The 20,503-nt window shown below is 42.4% G+C and overlaps 1 protein-coding gene across 3 annotated transcripts in view; it reads left to right on the top strand.

Moving 5' to 3' along the window:
• Positions 1-20,503, top strand: part of fli1rs (Fli-1 proto-oncogene, ETS transcription factor-related sequence) — a 103,379-nt gene that overhangs the window by 65,787 nt on the left and 17,089 nt on the right. For all 3 annotated transcript variants that reach the window (XM_039770546.1, XM_039770544.1, XM_039770545.1), the window contains exons 2-5: positions 8,470-8,672; positions 10,532-10,695; positions 15,297-15,500; positions 17,758-17,829. In XM_039770546.1, coding sequence (XP_039626480.1) covers positions 8,470-8,672; positions 10,532-10,695; positions 15,297-15,500; positions 17,758-17,829 — 643 coding nt within the window. The remainder of the gene's footprint in view (positions 1-8,469; positions 8,673-10,531; positions 10,696-15,296; positions 15,501-17,757; positions 17,830-20,503) is intronic.

The following is a 20,503-nucleotide window of genomic DNA, read 5'->3' as shown; positions in this document are numbered from 1 at the left end:
CTGGAGCAACTGAAGGTTAAGGGCCTTGCTCAAGGGCCCAGCAGAGTAGGATCTCTCTTGGCAGTGATGGGGATTCGAACCGGCAACCTTCGGGATACCAGCGCAGAGCCTCAGAGCCACCACTACGCCCTTTGCTGAAATTCAAGAGGAGACCCTGGTGAGAAAACTACTGAGGTATTTTGTCTCAGGAGAAACATCTGAGAAACGGGAGGCAAAAGAAAATGTCTTTGATTTCTCTCTGATCTCATTGTTGTCTACGAGAAGCCAAACAGATATTAAGGAGGTCTCTTTTTTTGATTTTTCATTCCTATGGGAGTACAACATGAACTGTCGAAAATGATCAGATATAGAGAAAGTGAGAATGTAATGCCTAAGTGGTCTGTATTAGTCTAAATATCACCAATGGAGGGTCCAACAACCACAAGGAAAGAGAACTCCGAGGCTGGATATAAATATCACTAAGGCAATGACATAATAATAATTCATTATTACATAAAATGTTCTATTAGACGGTTGTGGCGAGCGCCCTCTTCTACGTGGTGGTGTGCAGGGGAGGCAGCATAAAGAAGAGGGACAAACTGGTGAGGAAGGCAGGCTCTATTGTAGGCATGGAGCTGGACAGTTTGACATCAGTGGCAGAGCGACGGGCGCTGAGCAGACTCCTGTCAATCATGGAGAGTCCACTGAACAGCATCATCTCCAGACAGAGGAGCAGCTTCTGGGACAGACTGCTGTCACCATCCTGCTCCACTGACAGACTGAGGAGACCCCACACTATGCGACTCGGGGGGGTAAACGTTAACATCATACAAAGTTATTGTCTGTTATACCTGCATTGTTATCACTCTTTAATTTAATATTGTTCTTTATCAGTATGCTGCTGCTGGAGTATGGGAATTTCTCCTTGGGATTAATAAAGTATCTATCTATCAAAAAGACGAGATCAGCACACCATCACACACTACCACACACTGCTGAGAGTCCATCATTTAACAAACTACAGCGTGCCATCCAGGAGATGAATAACAGAAACAGCCAAACAGCCCAACCATTACGTTAACCACAAACAATCAAAGGGACTCCAAGCACCGCATGTCACACTCCAGGGAGAAAACGTCCCAAGATGCCCATCACCTCCCTTGAAGTCTGAAAAATAATGATGCCGATAATCAGGCAATAGACAGGGGATCTGGAGGATGTGCCTAAATCTAAAATTATAACATAATAATCTTTTTCAGTTCAATTCAACGGTTTGCGATTAATTTACTGTAAGGTGTCACCTAGGAACCTGGCCAAATTTAAATGCTGATTAGATCAAGAATATTCAGAAAAGGCATTTTGATGCCATGTATGGTTACTAACGGGGTTGCTAAAAGCGGAAGTGTATAGTTTTAAGTTGATTTGAGATTAATAAAGGAACTTGGTATGGCACACGGCACGCTTATGATTTTATTTTTTTATATAAATCTGATGTATTTATTTTGTATATATGTCGTTTTTGCCTTTTACACGTAAGTGAAATTTTAGAATGAAATCTAAGCAAGGCCCCTGGTCTTTTCCAATGGCACTTTACTTTCCCATCTCTGTACTGTATGTGAGATTATTCTGGCCAATACTGATGAGTGAAACAATTTCCTCAAAATTAAATTCACAGGAAAAGTGAGGGTTTAGCTTTGCTAAAACTTTTAAAAACGATTGCACTACAGGTAAATATTCACACTATTTATTACTTGAGCATTTATATTTTCGGCTCATCATTCTTTTCTTTTCCATTTGCAACAGCTTGGCACATTTTTTTCTGCTGCAGTGTATGGAAAGGAGGAGCAACTAGAAAACGTTTGACCTGCCAGCAGGTGGAGGGTGTTGCTAAAATCCGTTGGCCTGGGTATGTGGCCAGCAATGAACCTCTGGAAGGATGAGAGCTTGAGACCCTCGATTTAGAACATTAGATCAGTTAGGTTGAGAGCAGACTATTCCACTGTTTGACTAATTTAAGATGGGCATCCATTTTGCCCTGAGGTATGGCTGTCAGTTGAGTACAAGAGGAAAATATGCAAAATATACAAGATGATGTGGCCTTTCTCAAGGATCTCGACTTCATGTAATTTTGGGGGAATTAGTTGGATAGGATTGATTAGGTTTGCTGGGCTGAATGGCCTGTTATTGTGAATAGGAGTCTCATAAGTAAGGAAATGGGTGTGAGGCCTCCTAAAAGGTCCATGAAGACATGCCAGGTACTCCACCAACTCGCCAGAGGAGACTTACTCCAAATCCAACTCTTCTTCACTGCTAATTGCTGACTTCCACATTAGCAACCCTATAACCCTAACCCTAACCCTAGCCCTAACCCCAAAAAACAGAATAAGTAGTAAAAAATCATAAGGGGAAGGATGACCGTAAATCCTTGGCCTGGCCGCAAAATGGCAAATAAGGAGTCTTTAAAAATAAAGGATATATTTGAACAAAATCGAAAAATAAAGCATAACTGCTCAAAAATACTAAAATAGGCACAAGGACCTCCCAAAGAGGTAGTCCTAGGGCAGAGAAGTCCAAATCCACCATCCAAAATCACCAGAGACCTGAAAAAAATTAATCAAGAAAACCAGAAAATGAAAATAAAATAGCAATACCACAAACTCCTTTACAAATTGAATGTTCTTCTGCTTCTGAGCCTTCTCTGTTCTGGCCAGAAGTGCCAGTGGGAAGACTCAGGAGCAGTGAAGTCAGACCACTTTGTGATTAGGGTCACCTTGTCTAAGTGTACGTGATTTAGCTGACAGAACCCTTTGTGTTGATGGTCACCTTGTCTAGGGGTAGGTGACCCAGTGGACTTAACCCTTTGTGATTTGGGTCACCATGTCTAGGTGTAGGTGACCCAGTGGACAGAACCCTTTGTGATTAGGATAACCTTGTCTAGTGTGGGTGATTTACTTGACAGAACCCTTTGTGATTAGGGTCATGTTGTCCAGTGTAGGTGACACAGTGGACAGACGGTTTTGTGATTAGGGTCACCTTATCTAGGTGTGGGTGATCCACGTATTGGTATTAAAAATGACTCAAGTTGTGGGGAAACTGACACCGTGGAGAGGTGTCTGCTTGGTACATTTTCTTCTCTGTTTTAAGGCCCTGGAAGCCACCCAACGCTTTGTTTGTCACCACGTTTTGTGCGGACTTGGTGGGAGGTCTCCACATGTATAACTATACAAACATACGCACTGGCGTGCACGAAGCGTGGCACTAGGGCTTTAGATCTTCATTGCGACTTGTCCCATTAATCACAAGAGGGGGAAGTAAGTAACCCCCGATGGGACATGAAACACTTCTGGACCCCTTCTGGCGCAGTGGGTGCCTTTGGACGTCAATCTGGGCGTGGCAGGAAGTGTCTGGGTTGTTTGCTCTGTAACCCGCTGCCCAGGATAGTCAAGAGGGCAGCTTGTCAGAAAGTTGCAGAGGAAGCCAGGGCCTCAGTCTTAACATGTTGCACCATTCTAAACAATTGAGAGCTGGGAATTGCGCAAACCTCACAGGAAATTGCACTGCCTGTGTTTCAGAGCCTCGCCATTCCATTGTGTTCAGCTCTGACAAGATGATGAAGCCGATAAGCGCCCTGTAATGGTCATGTTATTCACAAAAGTGGCATTGTAGGAAAAGCAGGCCCTCTGGAGCTGCAATCGGAAGGGCCGAGGCAAATCAGAAAGCAGCAAAGACTCGCCGCTGCTTCTAATGCCGACGTTCTCAGCCCAGATGGCTTGGTGTCAGCCTAACATGTATTCAGAAAAAAGAGAGTCGGACCACCAAACACTCGCCAGGCTCTTTTGTACATCCCACTCAGGATTTCACATCAAGGTTTGGTTTTTTTTTGTCATTAAATTGTTGTGAGGAATTGGCTAAACCCACAGAGTCCCACAAGTCTCATCATGAAAGGAGGGCATTGTTAACAAGGGGGCTAGGATGAGCATACAAAGTGGAGAGCCTCCAGCTGGACCACCCATGACATGTGTGGTGACCTGCTTGGCAGATATGATGCGCCACACTGAGAGCAACTGGGATTGAAAATCTTCGAGCCGTCTATGTTCTTGATCGCATATCATCATTCTTATTCCTTTTCTATCAATCATACGCTAACAAAGATGGTCACTGACCGGAAGATAAATCGGCACACGCAGGAGAAGGTGCAGCAGCAACAGCTCAAGGGGCGAGGGGTTTAGTGGGCACATTGATTAAAACGGACGACAGTGCTGTGCGATCCACTAACTGCAATGATCAGCCCTCTGCTGAGATTACTGCTCGCATACGGGGATATAAACGTGATGATTCATCGTGATTCGCCGTGTACTGTAACTAGAATTGTTTTGTAAGATGCTTTGTGGTCACTTGAAACACACCGTGGGTTTGCACCATTAAATTCACAAGAACTACCAACTACACACGGCCTTCCTCATCATCAGTACTTCAGCTAGCACATCGCTGCTTGATGTCTGCTCTAAAATATGTGATATAATACGATATTATTATATACCATTGATATGAAAGTAAATATCAAGGATTTGTGGTCTTAACCCTTCTGGAAGTTAGGGAAAGGGTCTAAATAAAGTCATTTAGGTGAGCCTCTTATTTGGAAGGTCAAATTTGTTGTTATACACACTGTCAGAACTGACTTAACATGGGAAGGGGCCGTGAACAGGCCCACCATGAAGGAAGGTGAATACCAAAAAAAAAAAAAGATAACGGGCATACAAAATAGAACGGGTGGCAACTTCAAGAAACCACAGGAAGAGAAATCTAACTAAAAAGTAGCAGTGATCTATTATCTATATAATGCAGTCCCTTTGTAATCCATCTATCAGTTTTATAGTGCCTTACACTGTCTGTCTATTAGAGAGTGCCCTATCTATCTCTCTATCTATCTATCTATCTATCTATCTATCTATCTATCTATCTATCTATTAGTTATATAATGCCTTTATCTATCTATCTATCTATCTATCTATCTATCTATCTATCTATCCTTCATCTATCTATCTATCTATCTATCTATCTATCTATCTATCTATCTATCTATCTATCTATCTATTAGTTATATAATGCCTTTATCTATCTATCTATCTATCTATTTATCTATCTATCTATCTATCTATCTATCTATCTATCTATTAGTTATATAATGCCTTTATCTATCTATCTATCTATCTATCTATCTATCTATCTATCTATCTATCTATCTATCTATCTATCTATCTATCTATCTATCTATCTATCTATCTATTATCTATTATATATGCTTTCCTATCTATCTATCTATCTATCTTTCTATCTATCTATCTATCTATCTATCTGCTATCTATCTATCTATCTATCTATCTATCTATCTATCTATCTATCTATTATATAATGCCTCTATCTATCTATCTATCTATCTATCTATCTATCTATCTATCTATCTATTAATTATATAGTGCCTTTCCTATCTATCTATCTATCTATCTATCTATCTTCTATCTATCTTATCTATCTATCTATCTATCTATCTATCTATCTATCTATCTATCTATCTATCTATCTATCTATCTATCTATTAATTATATAATGCCTTATCTATCTATCTATCTATCTATCTATCTATCTATCTATCTATCTATCTATTAGTTATATAATGCCTTTATCTATCTATCTATCTATCTATCTATCTATCTATCTATCTATCTATCTATCTATCTATCTATATATGCCTATCTATCTATCTATCTATCTATCTATCTATCTATCTATCTATCTATCTATCTATCTATCTATCTATCTATTATATAATGCCTTTATCTATCTATCTATCCATCTATCTATCTATCTATCTATCTATTAATTATATAGTGCCTTTCCTATCTATCTATCTATCTATCTATCTATCTATCTATCTATCTATCTATCTATCTATCTATTAATTATATAGTGCCTTTCCTATCTATCTATCTATCTATCTATCTATCTATCTATCTATCTATCTATCTATCTATCTATCTATCTATTAATTATATAGTGCCTTTCCTATCTATCTACAGTGGTGTGAAAAACTATTTGCCCCCTTCCTGATTTCTTATTCTTTTGCATGTTTGTCACACAAAATGTTTCTGATCATCAAACACATTTAACCATTAGTCAAATATAACACAAGTAAACACAAAATGCAGTTTTTAAATGATGGTTTTTATTATTTAGGGAGAAAAAAAAATCCAAACCTACATGGCCCTGTGTGAAAAAGTAATTGCCCCTGAACCTAATAACTGGTTGGGCCACCCTTAGCAGCAATAACTGCAATCAAGCGTTTGCGATAACTTGCAATGAGTCTTTTACAGCTCTGGAGGAATTTTGGCCCACTCATCTTTGCAGAATTGTTGTAATTCAGCTTTATTTGAGGGTTTTCTAGCATGAACCGCATTTTTAAGGTCATGCCATAGCATCTCAATTGGATTCAGGTCAGGACTTTGACTAGGCCACTCCAAAGTCTTCATTTTGTTTTTCTTCAGCCATTCAGAGGTGGATTTGCTGGTGTGTTTTGGGTCATTGTCCTGTTGCAGCACCCAAGATCGCTTCAGCTTGAGTTGACAACAGATGGCGGACATTCTCCTTCAGGATTTTTGGTAGACAGTAGAATTCATGGTTCCATCTATCACAGCAAGCCTTCCAGGTCCTGAAGCAGCAAAACAACCCCAGACCATCACACTACCACCACCATATTTTACTGTTGGTATGATGTTCTTTTCTGAAATGCTGTGTTCCTTTTACGCCAGATGTAACGGACATTTGCCTTCCAAAAGTTCAACTTTTGTCTCATCAGTCCACAAGGTATTTTCCCAAAAGTCTTGGCAATCATTGAGATGTTTCTTAGCAAAATTGAGACGAGCCCTAATGTTCTTTTGCTTAACAGTGGTTTGCGTCTTGGAAATCTGCCATGCAGGCCGGTTTTGCCCAGTCTCTTTCTTATGGTGGAGTCGTGAACACTGACCTTAATTGAGGCAAGTGAGGCCTGCAGTTCTTTAGACGTTGTCCTGGGGTCTTTGTGACCTCTCGGATGAGTCGCCTCTGTGCTCTTGGGGTAATTTTGGTCGGCCGGCCACTCCTGGGAAGGTTCACCACTGTTCCATGTTTTTGCCATTTGTGGATAATGGCTCTCACTGTGGTTCGCTGGAGTCCCAAAGCTTTAGAAATGGCTTTATAACCTTTACCAGACTGATAGATCTCAATTACTTCTGTTCTCATTTGTTCCTGAATTTCTTTGGATCTTGGCATGATGTCTAGCTTTTGAGGTGCTTTTGGTCTACTTCTCTGTGTCAGGCAGCTCCTATTTAAGTGATTTCTTGATTGAAACAGGTGTGGCAGTAATCAGGCCTGGGGGGCTACGGAAATTGAACTCAGGTGTGATACACCACAGTTAGGTTATTTTTAACAAGGGGCAATTACTTTTTCACACAGGGCCATGTAGGTTTGGATTTTTTCTCCCTAAATAATAAAACCATCATTTAAAAACTGCATTTTGTGTTTACTTGTGTTATATTTGACTAATGGTTAAATGTGTTTGATGATCAGAAACATTTTGTGTGACAAACATGCAAAAGAATAAGAAATCAGGAAGGGGCAAATAGTTTTTCACACCACTGTATCTATCTATCTATCTATCTATCTATCTATCTATTAATTATATAGTGCCTTTCCTATCTATCTATCTATCTATCTATCTATCTATCTATCTATCTATCTATCTATTAATTATATAGTGCCTTTCCTATCTATCTATCTATCTATCTATCTATCTATCTATCTATCTATCTATCTATCTATTTATTAATTATATAGTGCCTTTCCTATCTATCTATCTATCTATCTATCTATCTATCTATCTATCTATCTATCTATCTATCTATCTATCTCTTGTAGGTACTCACATTTTTGGCTTTCATTTTTTATTGGTATAAATTGTACCTTTTAAATTAACAGTTGTATTCTATAATCTTAAATTATGTTTGTCCACCGTAATGATAATTTGTAACATGAACAATGGTAGAATTGTCTTTACTGTTCTGACGATCTCACTCGTGAAGTCATTTTGTTTATCTCTAATTACACATCAGCTTGGTTGAAGAAATGTGAAATGCCAGCAGTATTCCTGATATCACAGACCACCTAAAGAGCTCCACGTGAGGTTTGCCAGGCCTGCGGTGTCCCCCCGACACTCGTGTCACAGCTGACCCTGTGAGGTGTGGTGAAGAGAGGCCAACATTTTCTGCTTATGATTTAATAACTGAGCGTGAGAGGTGGTCTCTCATTCTCATATGTTTTTCTGTAAATGAATGCCGGTACTTGAATAAGATATCTGAATGTAAATTTGAACACCGTAAAGTTAAAACATGCAATTTTATTTTATTATCATTAAACCTTTTTCATTCCATGCTGACCATCCCTAATGTTTTGTTTCAGGAGGCCCTAGCAGTGGTCAGTGAAGATCAGGCTATATTTGAGCCCCCGTATGGACCCCCTCCTCTGCTGAAGGTGGAGATGACATCGCCAGGCAACTTCTCTCAGTCTGCCAAAGAGAGCCCTGAAGCCGTCGAGCAGGACTGGATCAGTCAGAGCAGCAGGGTGGCTGTGAAGAGGGAGGCCGAGCACATCAATGGCTCCAGGTGGGTCGTTCTGTTCTGGCTCATGTGCCTTCACTGGACTGCTGCTGTAAATTAGTTTCATTGCGAGGTGTTCTTAGCCCTAACCGTTTTTCCTTTTTGAAAGTGAGTATTAAGTTTGCCGTGTCCCACCCTCGCTCCTCCACATGACCCAGGCCAACCTTTCTTGGTGCTCAGTGACATCACCCTTCAGGGCCACGTGGCACCTCGCTCATCTCAGATTTAGACTCCCAGCCATCCGGAGCTGTCTGGTGGTTTCTTGTTGTACTGACGTAGAGCGAGACAGTAAAGGTTTTTAATGATCAGGATAGGATCAGGAGATGAAGTGAGCCAAAATCAGAACCAAAAGTCAAGCCGATCAGTCGTCAAGTTGAAATGGCTAACCCGGAAATCCAATGCACGTAATGCAGCTACAAGGATTGAGAAACACGGGAGCCGAGAAATTGAAGAGAGACCCACCCGTCTGTCAGATGGCGCATGTTTTACATACGACAGCCGAACTGATAAAAGGATGAGATTGAAGTAACCGTAAAGCCTTTGAACTGTCACTTGGCTCTGCCAGGCAGCACATTATTGGATGTCATGCGAGGGGGCAAACTTTCAATACTTTGGAAATGTAAACCTGTGCGAGAAAGTCCTTACTCAGTCTAATCTACTCGTGTAATCGGACATCTGATTAGCGACTGTACTCAGCACATCAAGTTTGACATCCCCTCCGACTTGACGTCGTGTAAAGTGACATCGGCTTTAGGAAAAGAGCAATACTGAAAGGTGACACAAATGCATTAGGCTCACCTCGTCCTGGCAGCCATTCATTTATGTCATCCATATTAGTACGGGTAAGGGCCGTGCAACGCCAGGCAGACAATCATTTGATTCTCCTCGTCGGCCACACTGTTAATTCTTAAATGTGTTTATAATCTTTCTTTTATTATTGATAACTCTGTTGTTTCCCCATCATCTCAGGTCAAGAGTCTGGGTGTCATCCTCGACAGTACTCTTATCTTTCCAATGTCACATTAATAACATCACCCGGTCTGCTTACTTCCACTTACGTAATATTAATCGCATTCGTCCCTCCCTCACTCCTCATACCACTGCCATTCTTGTTCATAGTCTTGTCACTTCTCGGCTGGACTACTGCAATTCACTCCTCTCTGGTCTCCCTAATAAATCTCTTCACAAGCTTCAGTTAGTCCAGAATTCTGCAGCACGTATCATCACTGGAATCCCATCTTTTCACCATATTACTCCGGTCTTGCTGCAGCTTCATTGGCTCCCCATCAAGTTTCGTATTGATTTTAAGATTCTGCTACTAACTTTTAAGGCCATCTATAACCTTGCACCTCCATATCTGTCTGACCTTCTACATGTTGCCATTCCATCCCGTAACCTTAGATCCTCTTCCTCCACCCATCTGACCGTTCCTCCCGCCCGTCTAACCACCATGGGGAGCGGAGCTTTCAGCCGTTCTGCTCCCAAGCACTGGAACTCATTACCTGCGGATCTCCGAAATATCAAATCATATTCATCTTTCAAATGTAAACTTAAAACACATTTGTTTAAAATGGCTTTTTCTTCTTCCTCCTAATTATAGTGGTTTTGTTTGGTTTTAATTTTTAGATTTTCTGATGTTTTAAGTTGTTTATAATTGTGTTTTGTATTTATTTATTTATTTATTTATTGTTTGTTCGGTGTCCTTGAGTTCTTTGAAAGGCGCCTTGTATAAATAAAATGTATTATTATTATTATTATTATTACATTTTTTCTTGTTACTTAGCAAAGGTTTGAATTAACATCATCTCTTCTACTCCAGCCCAGTCTTTAAAAGTTTATTTTATTGTTTTTGGGTGGGTGTGCAGGGAGTCACCAGTGGACTGCAGTGTCACCAAAAGGAACAGAATTGTGAACAACTCAGAGGCCGGTCAAATGGGCTACCACACTACCTACCAGGAGCAGAGAGGCAGTCCTCCCACAAATCCCCCCAGCAATACCACAGAAGAGAAGAGAGTCATCGTACCTGCAGGTAAGGAGCCAGCACGGTGACCGAAGGACGTCACCCCATTTAATAGGCCTGAGCACCCGGCCTTGAAGGCATTGATTCAAGGAAAGCAGAGGCCCAAGGTTTTCCCCAAAGCATCCCACTGTTGCCTTCTTCTTGTGAATTTCCCCTTGGGATTAATGAAGTTAGAATAGAATTCTGTTCAAGCCAGGGTCACTACTCTGGCTTACGTTTAAATTCCTTTTTTACATCATTTTTATTCATTTTTTGGTCTTTTGGTTATTATCACCTATGTTAATGTTTGTTATTTCTATTTATTATTTGTACCATTATGTATTTTCAATCAGTTTTGTGCATTGTTTGGCTTTTGGATATGTGAGTGCTTGCTCTGCCATGTTTTGTGGGTGGTTCCCCAAGAGGCGGGTCCACCTGTCAATCTCCATTGTGGGACCGCCCCAAGCCCTATAAAGGCTGATGGGAAATGCAGTTCTCTCCCTGTACATTAAATGTGCTTTGGTGGTTTGGTGAGATCTCCTTTTGATCACTGCTATTCTTTAGATTGTGATCTGTCTTAAGGATTTCATTTTGTATTGGGACTTGTTTAATGAGGATTGCCTTTCAGCGATTCCTTTTTGTCTCTATTTTACCTTTTGAGGATTTATTTATATTTTCTGTTTTTTGTCAACCCTTAAATCGCCGGAACCAGCTATAGTCGGTTCCCAGTGCAATTTGCCAGCACAACGGAGCCGATCAGTCCGTGCCGTACATTCGTTGAGCAGCCAGCTCATGACCACTGGTGCCCACTGCAGCATCGCCATCCCTAGGATTCAGCCGCTGTACTAGACTGGCCTGCCAGCATCAGCGTTGGCCTCTGTGTGCTTGCGTGCAGCCAGTTAAAGCGCAGTTGGCTCGGTGATTTACTGAACTTCATCAATGGCCTCAGTTGCACCTTGTACATATTGTTGCAGTAGTTATTTTAATAGTACCTTGGCAGTGTGTAAAATGATCGGTGTTGCAGTAATTGTGATGCTCTTTGCATGAAACAAAATGTGTTCCATTGAAATTTCTCTTTTTCTTGGTGAATTCTGACGTTTCCTTAAAAAGTGCAGCAAAAAAGTATTTGGTGTCCAGGGGTGCATCAACCCCCCAAGTATGTGGCATTTTAAGGATTAATAAATCTTCAATTTTATAAATTTTTCTTATGTTCTTGTCTCAAACCCCAGCCAGAGTTTTCATGGCTCTCCCCCAGAGAGACATACTCACATAATCTATTGAGACTCTTTGCTATTCTTTTTTAATTTAAAAGTGTTATCCTTGTCCTGAGGCCTGGTGTGGCCCATAGCTCCCTGTTTTGTGGTCTGTTTTAGAAGGCCTCACCTTTTTATGGAGTCAGATGAATCAAAACACCACCATTGAGTCTGCAGTTTGTTTCTAACATGGAAATAACTTTGACCCAGGGCCGGTGTGTTAAATAATGCTGCGAGAGGCAAAGCTCATTTCTGCCTCCCACCCTCTCCATGTAAATCCTAGGCACAAGTCTGTACACTCAATCCACATCCAGTACGTGTTACGTATTACCCACTAAGGTCCTCTGATTCTTGTTGTGCCCCCCACTAATCTTCACTCCATGGGTGACAGCAGGGCCTTCAGCTGTATAGCGCTTAGACTCTGGAATGTCCTACCGAAATGAATCAGGTCAGCTGACTCCATGAATTCTTTTAGCTCAAAACTCATCTGTTCAGGAAGACTTTTAGCTCTGCTTGACTTTATTATCCTTCTCTCAGTTTACCTCCATGTCAAGATGCTCATGTAACCTGTGTGTGTGTGTGCGAGACCATCAATTCCGTTGTCTGTTAGGCTTTCTCTTATTTTGGAAGAAGCTCCCCAAGTCATGACGATACATATTGTGATACAGGCTTCATAGTGCAATTACTTCAGTGATACTGTACTTCAATGGAACACCAGTCAAAATTATAAAAAAAAATGTTATATTTGGAAAAAATTTAAAATTAAAAAAATTAAAAGGTCAACATACTGGACACCACTTTGTTCAAGATTGTGGATGTTCTTCGTAAACATTTCATGTGCTATTTCTTTTGTTGAATTTAATTAGGGCTTTAAAACCAGCAAAACACACAATAGGCATTAAAAACAATACAGTTGTTCACGTTTTTCACCACTTCTGTTTGAACTAAATGTATATTTTTATGATGTTTTGCCGTGGTGAAATTGGATGCAAAATGAAACTTCTCCCACGCTTCTCTGAATATCCTGCCAATTTCAAAACAATTACCAAAATAACAATCACATTGCACGCAATACAACATGTGTAAAGTTAGGGAAATGAACGCCAAAATCAGGCCTGCTCCTGACTCAGAATCCCTGGATGACATGGAGGGGCTCCTTTTTAAACCTGACCCAACCTATTGTCTTTAGGATACACTTCACCCCCAATAGCTCCCCCTGGTGCCACCTAGCGTACCCAAAAGGGCAGCCCTATAGAGCCACAACTTCCATAGCGCCCTGCCGGTATCGAGATAGGAGTTTGGTAAAAGGGATGTTGCCATTCTGTGAACTGGGGGACGATATGAACATGGGACGATCTCCCATTGTCCCTCATTCATATTAACTGAGTAAAAGACTCTTTTTATTCCTGCCGAAATGCCAGCTCTGCAGGATCTTCTTCCACACTGGCCCTCGATATCAGCCTACTGGCAGAGACCATCCTTTATATTGGCCTCCCTGCCAGCAAGGGAAAAAGGATCCTCTCAGTCAGGATGCCAGTCAATTCATGACAATAGTTAGAAATGAAAGGCACTGTATAGTATCAGTAGGAAGAAATTGGACTGTCCTCTCCGAGATGGAGGGGAGTTACTGCATTAGGTGGAGGAGGTTAAGTACCTCAGGGTCTTGTTAATGAGTGAGGGGAAAAGATGCTGAGATTGACGGATGGATTGGGGCGGTGAATGTTGTGGTCACTATAATGATCCATAGTGGTGAAGAAGGAGCTCTCTATTTACCAGTTGATCTACATCTCCTACCCTCACCTATGGCCATGAGCTGTGGGATATGACTGACAAGATGAGATTGCAGGTACAAGTGGCCAAAATGACCTTTCTCCACAGGGTGCCTGGGCTCTCCCTTTAAAGGCAGGATGAGAAGCACAGACATCCAGAGGAGGCCCGGAGCAGAGCCGCCAACCCTCGGCCTCAAGAAGAGCCAAATGAGAGCACTATATAACGTAACATTCTGTTAACCTTCTTAAAGGGCTCCTGAACACCATCTGGCACTTGATAGTGACGAGTCAACAGTGACTCCTAAGTCCTTCTCATAAGGTGTATAGTAGAACCTCGGGTCACAAACGTCGCGGAACACGTACAAATCGAGTTACGACCAAAAAGTTCTGCAAACTTTTACATCTGTTCACGACCACACACTCGGGTGACGAACAAGCCAGTTTCCCTTCCGGTTTGTACGCGCCGTGTTCAGTCTCTCCCTGTGCATCAAGCGAGAGAGCGAGAGAGCGAGAGAGAGAGAGAGAGAGAGAGAGAGAGAGAGAGGGGGGTGGCTGCGTAAGGCCGGGAAGGCAGTTAAAGAATGCACTGGGCCTGTTTTTACAGAGACTGCTTCGAGCATTGTTTTAACCTCATTGTATTTAATGAAGACTTGTTTCTATTGGATTTTAACCTCCACTTCACTTCTGTTTACAGCGATCGGTTCGTAGCCTGCATTGTTGCAATGTTACTTTTCTTGGTTCTTTATTAAATTACAAATTTTTCAAATGTTCATGTTTTCCCTGTGCTTAAAACTCATTAAAAAAAAGTGTTTGCAGCGAGCGGTTCGTAAGGCTATATCCTGAATTCTTGCAATGTTACTTTTCTCTGTTCAAGGTTTTCTCTGTTATTCAATGTTTTCACATTTAGTTTACTATTACGCTGTGCATTCTGTGGTATAATTAACTATTTTTGTGCTTATAAATCTTTAAAAAAATATATTTACATAAAGTTTGTACGGTGTGGAATGGATTAATTGTATTTACATGCAATCCTATGGGGGAAATTACTTCAGGTCACGACCAAATCGGGTTACGACCAGAGTTTGGAACGAATTACGGTCGTGACCCGAGGTTCCACTGTACTTTGAATTTTCAGGTGATTCAGGTATCTGAAAGGAATGCCTCCTAGACGTGCTCTCTGTGAAGGTTTTACAGGAACAACCAGCTGGAAGGAGACCCAGTGGGAAGATCTGGGTAACCTGGGAGGATTATATCTCCTAGATGGGCCGAGGGCACCATGGGATCCCAAATTATGAGTGGGACGTATGGGCCTCACTGCTAAGACTGTTGACCACACGCCATGACCTGGTCAGATAAGCAGTGGAAAATGAATGAATGAATACGTAGCACTGGTCAGTTTATTACAGGCAGGTTGTCACACTGTGCTTCTTCATAGCATCACGGAGTATCAACATGTTGAATGTTGGTCGGCCATGCTAGTAAGTGCCTCACTGGATATTGCAGACACGGCGGTGCTACTGCTATTACCGCATATCTGCAGGCAACGGAGAAGAAGCAGTAGTCGTATTCTCGTAATGTGACGAGTGTCCTTTTGTCCTCTTTTCTGCAGATCCCAGCGTATGGACTCATGACCACGTCCGGCAGTGGGTGGAGTGGGCCATCAAGGAGTACGGACTTGTGGATGTGGACGTGTCTCTGTTTCAGAATATTGACGGCAAGGAGCTGTGCAAAATGACAAAGGAGGACTTGTCCTTGCTGACCACGGTGTACAACACGGACATCCTGCTCTCGCATCTCAGTTACCTCAGACAAAGTAAGGAGGTCACGCCTGCCGATGAGAAGAAGATCAGCCATAGTGGTGTCTTTATCTACTCAAAGCTCTCAGATAACTTCTAACAGTATGGGCAGCGTTGCATTGCTTTCATTTATTTCAGTGTTTTTTTTTTGTTTGCTTCTTTCATACGAGTTTTGATTTCACTCTTTTGCTGTCTTGGCAGTTATTTAGCATTTAATGCCATTTTTGTATTGTATAGTAAACATGTACAGGTGCTCCTCAATAAATTAGAATATCATCGAAAAGTTCATTTATTTCAGTAATTCAGTTCAAAAATTGAAACTCATTTATAGATTCATTACACACAGAGTGATACATTTCAAGTGTTTATTTCTTTTCATTTTGCTGATTATGGCTTCTAGCTAATGAAAACCCAAAATTCAGTTTCTCAGAAAATTAGAGTATTGTGAAAAACTTCAATATTGTAGACTTGTGGTGTCCCACTCCACTCAGCTAATTAACCCAAAACACCTGCAAAGGGGTCCTGAGTCTTTAAAGGGTCTCTCAGTCTGGTTCAGTAGGCCACACAGTGAGACTGCTGACTTGACAGTTGTCCAGAAAACCGTCATTGCCACCGCAAGGAGGCCAAGCCACAAAAGGTCATCGCTAAAGAAGCTGGCTGTTCACAGAGCGCCATATCCAACAAGTTAATGGAAAGTTGAGTGGAAGGAAAAAATGTACACAAGCAACATGGAGGACCGCAGCCTTGAGAGGATTGTGAAGCACAGCCCATTCAAGAATTTAGGAGAGATTCCCAAGAAGTGGACTGCGGTGGAGTCAGTGCTTCAAAAGCCACCACATACAGACGTATCAGGGACGTGGGCTACAACTGTCACAGCATTCCTCGTGTCAGGCCACTCCCGAACCAGAGACCATGTCAGAAGCGTCTTACATGGGCTAAGGAGAAAACGGACTGGACTGTTGCTCAGTGCTCCAAAGTCCTCTTTTCAGATGAAAGTCAATTTTGCGTTTAATTTGGAAATCAAGGAAGAGGGGAGAGGCACAGCATCCAAGATGCTTGAGGGTCCAGTGTGAAGTTTTCTTAGTCAGTGATGATTTGGGGAGCCATGTCATCTGCTGGTGTTGGTCCGCTGTGTTTTATGAAGTCCAAACCATGCTTCCCTCTGCTGATAAGCTTTATGGAGATGCTGATTTCGTTTTCCAGCAGGACTTGGCACCTGCCCACACTGCCAAAAGTACCAGTACCTGGTTTGATGACCATGGTGTCACTGTGCTTGTTTGGCCAGCAAACTCACCTGACCTAAACCCCTTAAAGAATCTATGAGGGAGATGAGAGACACCAGAGCCAACAATGCAGACGAGCTGAAGGCCGCGATCAAAGCATCCTGGGCTTCCATAACACCTCAGCAGGGCCACAGACTGATCGCCTCCATGCCACGCCACGCTGATGCAGTCATTCATGCAAAAGGAGCCCCGACCGAGTATTGAGTGCGTACATGGACAGACTTTTCGGTGGCCCAACATTTCTGTATTAAAAATTATTTATTTTATTGGTCTTATGTAGCGGCATGGTGGTGCAGTGGGTAGCGCTGCTGCCTCGCAGTTAGGAGACCCGTCTGGGTTCGCTTCCCAGGTCCTCCCTGTGTGGAGTTTGCATGTTCTCCCCGTGTCTGCGTGTCCAAAGACCTGCAGGTTAGGTGGATTGGCGATTCTAAATTGTCCCTGGTGTGTGTGTGTGTGCCCTGCGGTGGGCTGGCGTCCTGCTTTGTGACCTGTGCTGGCTGGGATTGGCTCCAGCAGACCCCCGTGACCTTGTGTTAGGATATAGCGGGTTGGATAATGGATGGATGGTCTTATGTAATATTCTAATTTGCTGAGATACTGAATTTTGAGTTTTATTACCTGTAAACCATAATCAGCAAAATGAAAAGAAATAAACTCTTGAAATATGTCACTCTGTTGTAATGAATCTATATACAGTACTATAGGAGCTTCACTTTTTGAATTGAATTACTGAAATATATTAACTTTTCGATGATATTCTAATTTATTGAGATGCACCTGCATGGCTACGACAGAACTCGGATGGTCTGTCGTGTTTCAGTCTGTCCTTTCTTTTTAATCTCGCAAATTAAATGCTCTTCAAAACGTTCTTCTGACATTGCTAATTTGGAGATTTAATGGCCCGGCGGATAAAAACACTTATCATATTAGAATCGGGCAAAGATTTCAGCGCATTCTGTGACCTTCTTCTTTGTTTTTTCTCCTGTTTCAGGCAGCCCCACTTTCTCTTACACGGCTCCTCCGGTCCTCACACAACAACCGCAACGGCTACAGGTGAAGACGGGTAAGTTGAGATGGTGGAGTGAATAGGATGTACGAGCCTGGCCTTCGTTTTGTTTTTCAATATGATCGCCGAGAGCGCTAATCCACTTATGTGAGCCATTCAAGTCAACCCTACCGTAGCTCACTTGACATTTCAGTCGTTTTCGTCGGGTGTGTCAATTCAAGGTGTTGGTCACGCAAGGCTGGACCTGGAGAGCGGAGTAGCCGTGCATTCTGTTTGAGTCTGAGCTTTCGCAGATTCGGCCTTCGAACTCATGCAGTGTGATTGATGACATGGTCATGAAGCAAAACGAGCAACTGTTGACAGCTCTCATGCCCCCAACTGCTGAGACAATCATAGCGGACCTTTTGAGACATGTAATCAATACGAACGACACCCTCCATATCATCGCCAGCTGTGCACATGATCTTGCCGACACTGCCGAGAATATTCTAGTTCTCTGGTGTTGGAGAGTCTCCATGTTTCCTTGGACCTGGGGTCACAGTGATGTGTCCAAGTGTTACCTCCAGGTATGAAGCACTTCTCAAATTTCTCCCTGTATGAAGACTCTCATTGAAACATGGATGAAGAGTTGCTTCACTTCCGGGATCACCCATCATGCACAGATCTTGCTCTTGTTTAATTGCTCATCAAGAATGGACTCAGGTGACCCAAAGCTAATCTCGATTGTGTCTTCTATTGTCACGCACCATCATTCTTCAATCTCAATGGATCCATTAAGATTTACTCTTATTGTTTTCTCCTGCCTTCGATGTCAATGGCCAGCCAGATCTTGGGCCATCTTTGAGAGATCTCCTGCCATGACAGAATTCGGCAGCCCACCTTCCTTCACTGCGGCGTAGGAAGGGGCTCATCCTGTGTGTTTGGTTAATTGTAATTTTTAATTGGTCCAGCGTAAATGTGGGTAGGGCGGCACGGTGGCGCAGTGGTAGGACTGCTACCTCACAGTTAGGAAACCCGGGTTCGCTTCCTGGGTCCTCCCTGCATGGAGTTTGCATGTTCTCCTCATGTCTGCGTTGGTTTCCTCCCACAGTCCAAAGACATGCAGGTGCATTGGCAATTCTAAATTGTCCCTAGTGTGTGTGTGTGTGTGTGTGTGTGTGCCCTGTAGTGGGCTGGCGCCCTGCCCGGGGTTTGTTTCCTGCCTTGCGCCCTGTGTTGGCTAGGTTTGGCTCCAGCAGACCCCCGTGACCCTGTAATTAGGATATAGCGAGCTGGATGATGGATGGATTGAAATGTTGGTGGCTGTCTGAGTGGACCACAATAGGGTTGTTTCCTGACAAACAGATCAATGCTGTGGTAAAGAGTCGTCTTTTCTACCGCGGGACGATCAATAAAGCCAAGCTGTTTTTGTCAGTGAAAGACCTACAAAAGCTCATTAATGCTTTTGTTAGGCCTCGTTTGGATTTCTATAATGCCCTGTATGTTGGGATGTCCCGTACAACGCTGTCTCGCCTGCAAATGGTGCAGAATGCAGCTGCTAGAGTTTTAACCAGCAGAATAAAAGAACGGAGCACATCTCTCCGGTGTTAGCCTCCCTTAGTTGGCTCCCTGTTAGTTACAGGATGAATTTTACGATTTTAGTGTTTGTTTTTGAAGCCCTTCCTGGGTTGGCTCCACCGTATTTGGCTGATCTTATTGTTCTGTATTCGTCAGCCAGGCAGCTGAGGTCTTCAGATCAGCTATTGCTCACTCTCCCATACACGCGGTTCAAGCCGAGGGGCGATTGCACTTTTGTGGTGGGACTGGTCCTAAGTTGTGGCCCTCCTAATAAGGTCAGCTCCCACACTTCATAGTTTTAAGTTTATGCTAAAGAAGCACTTGCTTTATAGCTTGTGAGTTTCAGCAGCTAAATCTTTCTTTTTATTTTTTTTACTACTGAGTTCATCTTTTTTATGTATTTTTATTCTGCATAATTTTATACTGCTATTTATGTTTGTGTGTTCATGTATGTATAATGTTTCCTTTAGTTTTTCTTGTTAATAATTCCTTATCTGGCTTTTACTTCCAACTGTCACCTATTATTCTAGGCGGTGGGCTGGTGCCCCCTGCCTGGGGTTTGTTCCTGCCTTGTGCCCTGTGCTGGCTGGGATTGGCTCCAGCAGACCCCCGTGACCCTGTGTTAGGCTATAGCGGGTTGGAAAATGACTGACTGACTGAACTTTTATTCTATGTAAAGCACTTTGGTCAACTTCTGCTTGTTTTAAATGTGCTATATAAATAAATAAAGCCTATAAAACCTGATGTGAACCCTGTGCTGCCTGGATAGGCTCCAGACCCAAGCAACCCTAAGTGGGTTTGAGAAAGGTATGGATTTAAACAACGTTAAGCTATAATTCATCCATTTCCAGGTCTGCTTACCCTGTGCAGGCTTGTAGAGAAGCTGGCATCAATCCCAGCAAGCACTGGAATCAAGTTTGGAACTGGTGCGAACTGGCCGATGTTAAGAGTGGTGTTCCACAGGGGCCAGTGCTGGGGCTGCTGCTATTTTTAATATATAGAAATGATTTAGATAGGAATATAAGTAACAAGCTGGTTAAGTTTGCAGATGATACCAAGATAGGTGGATTAGCAGATAATTTGGAATCCGTTATTTCATCACAGAAGGACTTCGATAGCAGACAGGATTGGGCAGATTTGTGGCAGATGAAATTTAATGTCAGTAAATGTAAAG

Source organism: Polypterus senegalus, chromosome 12 (assembly GCF_016835505.1).
Source record: "Polypterus senegalus isolate Bchr_013 chromosome 12, ASM1683550v1, whole genome shotgun sequence".
NCBI classification, from domain to species: Eukaryota; Metazoa; Chordata; class Cladistia; order Polypteriformes; family Polypteridae; genus Polypterus; species Polypterus senegalus.
This window is presented reverse-complemented; position numbering and strand designations above follow the sequence as displayed.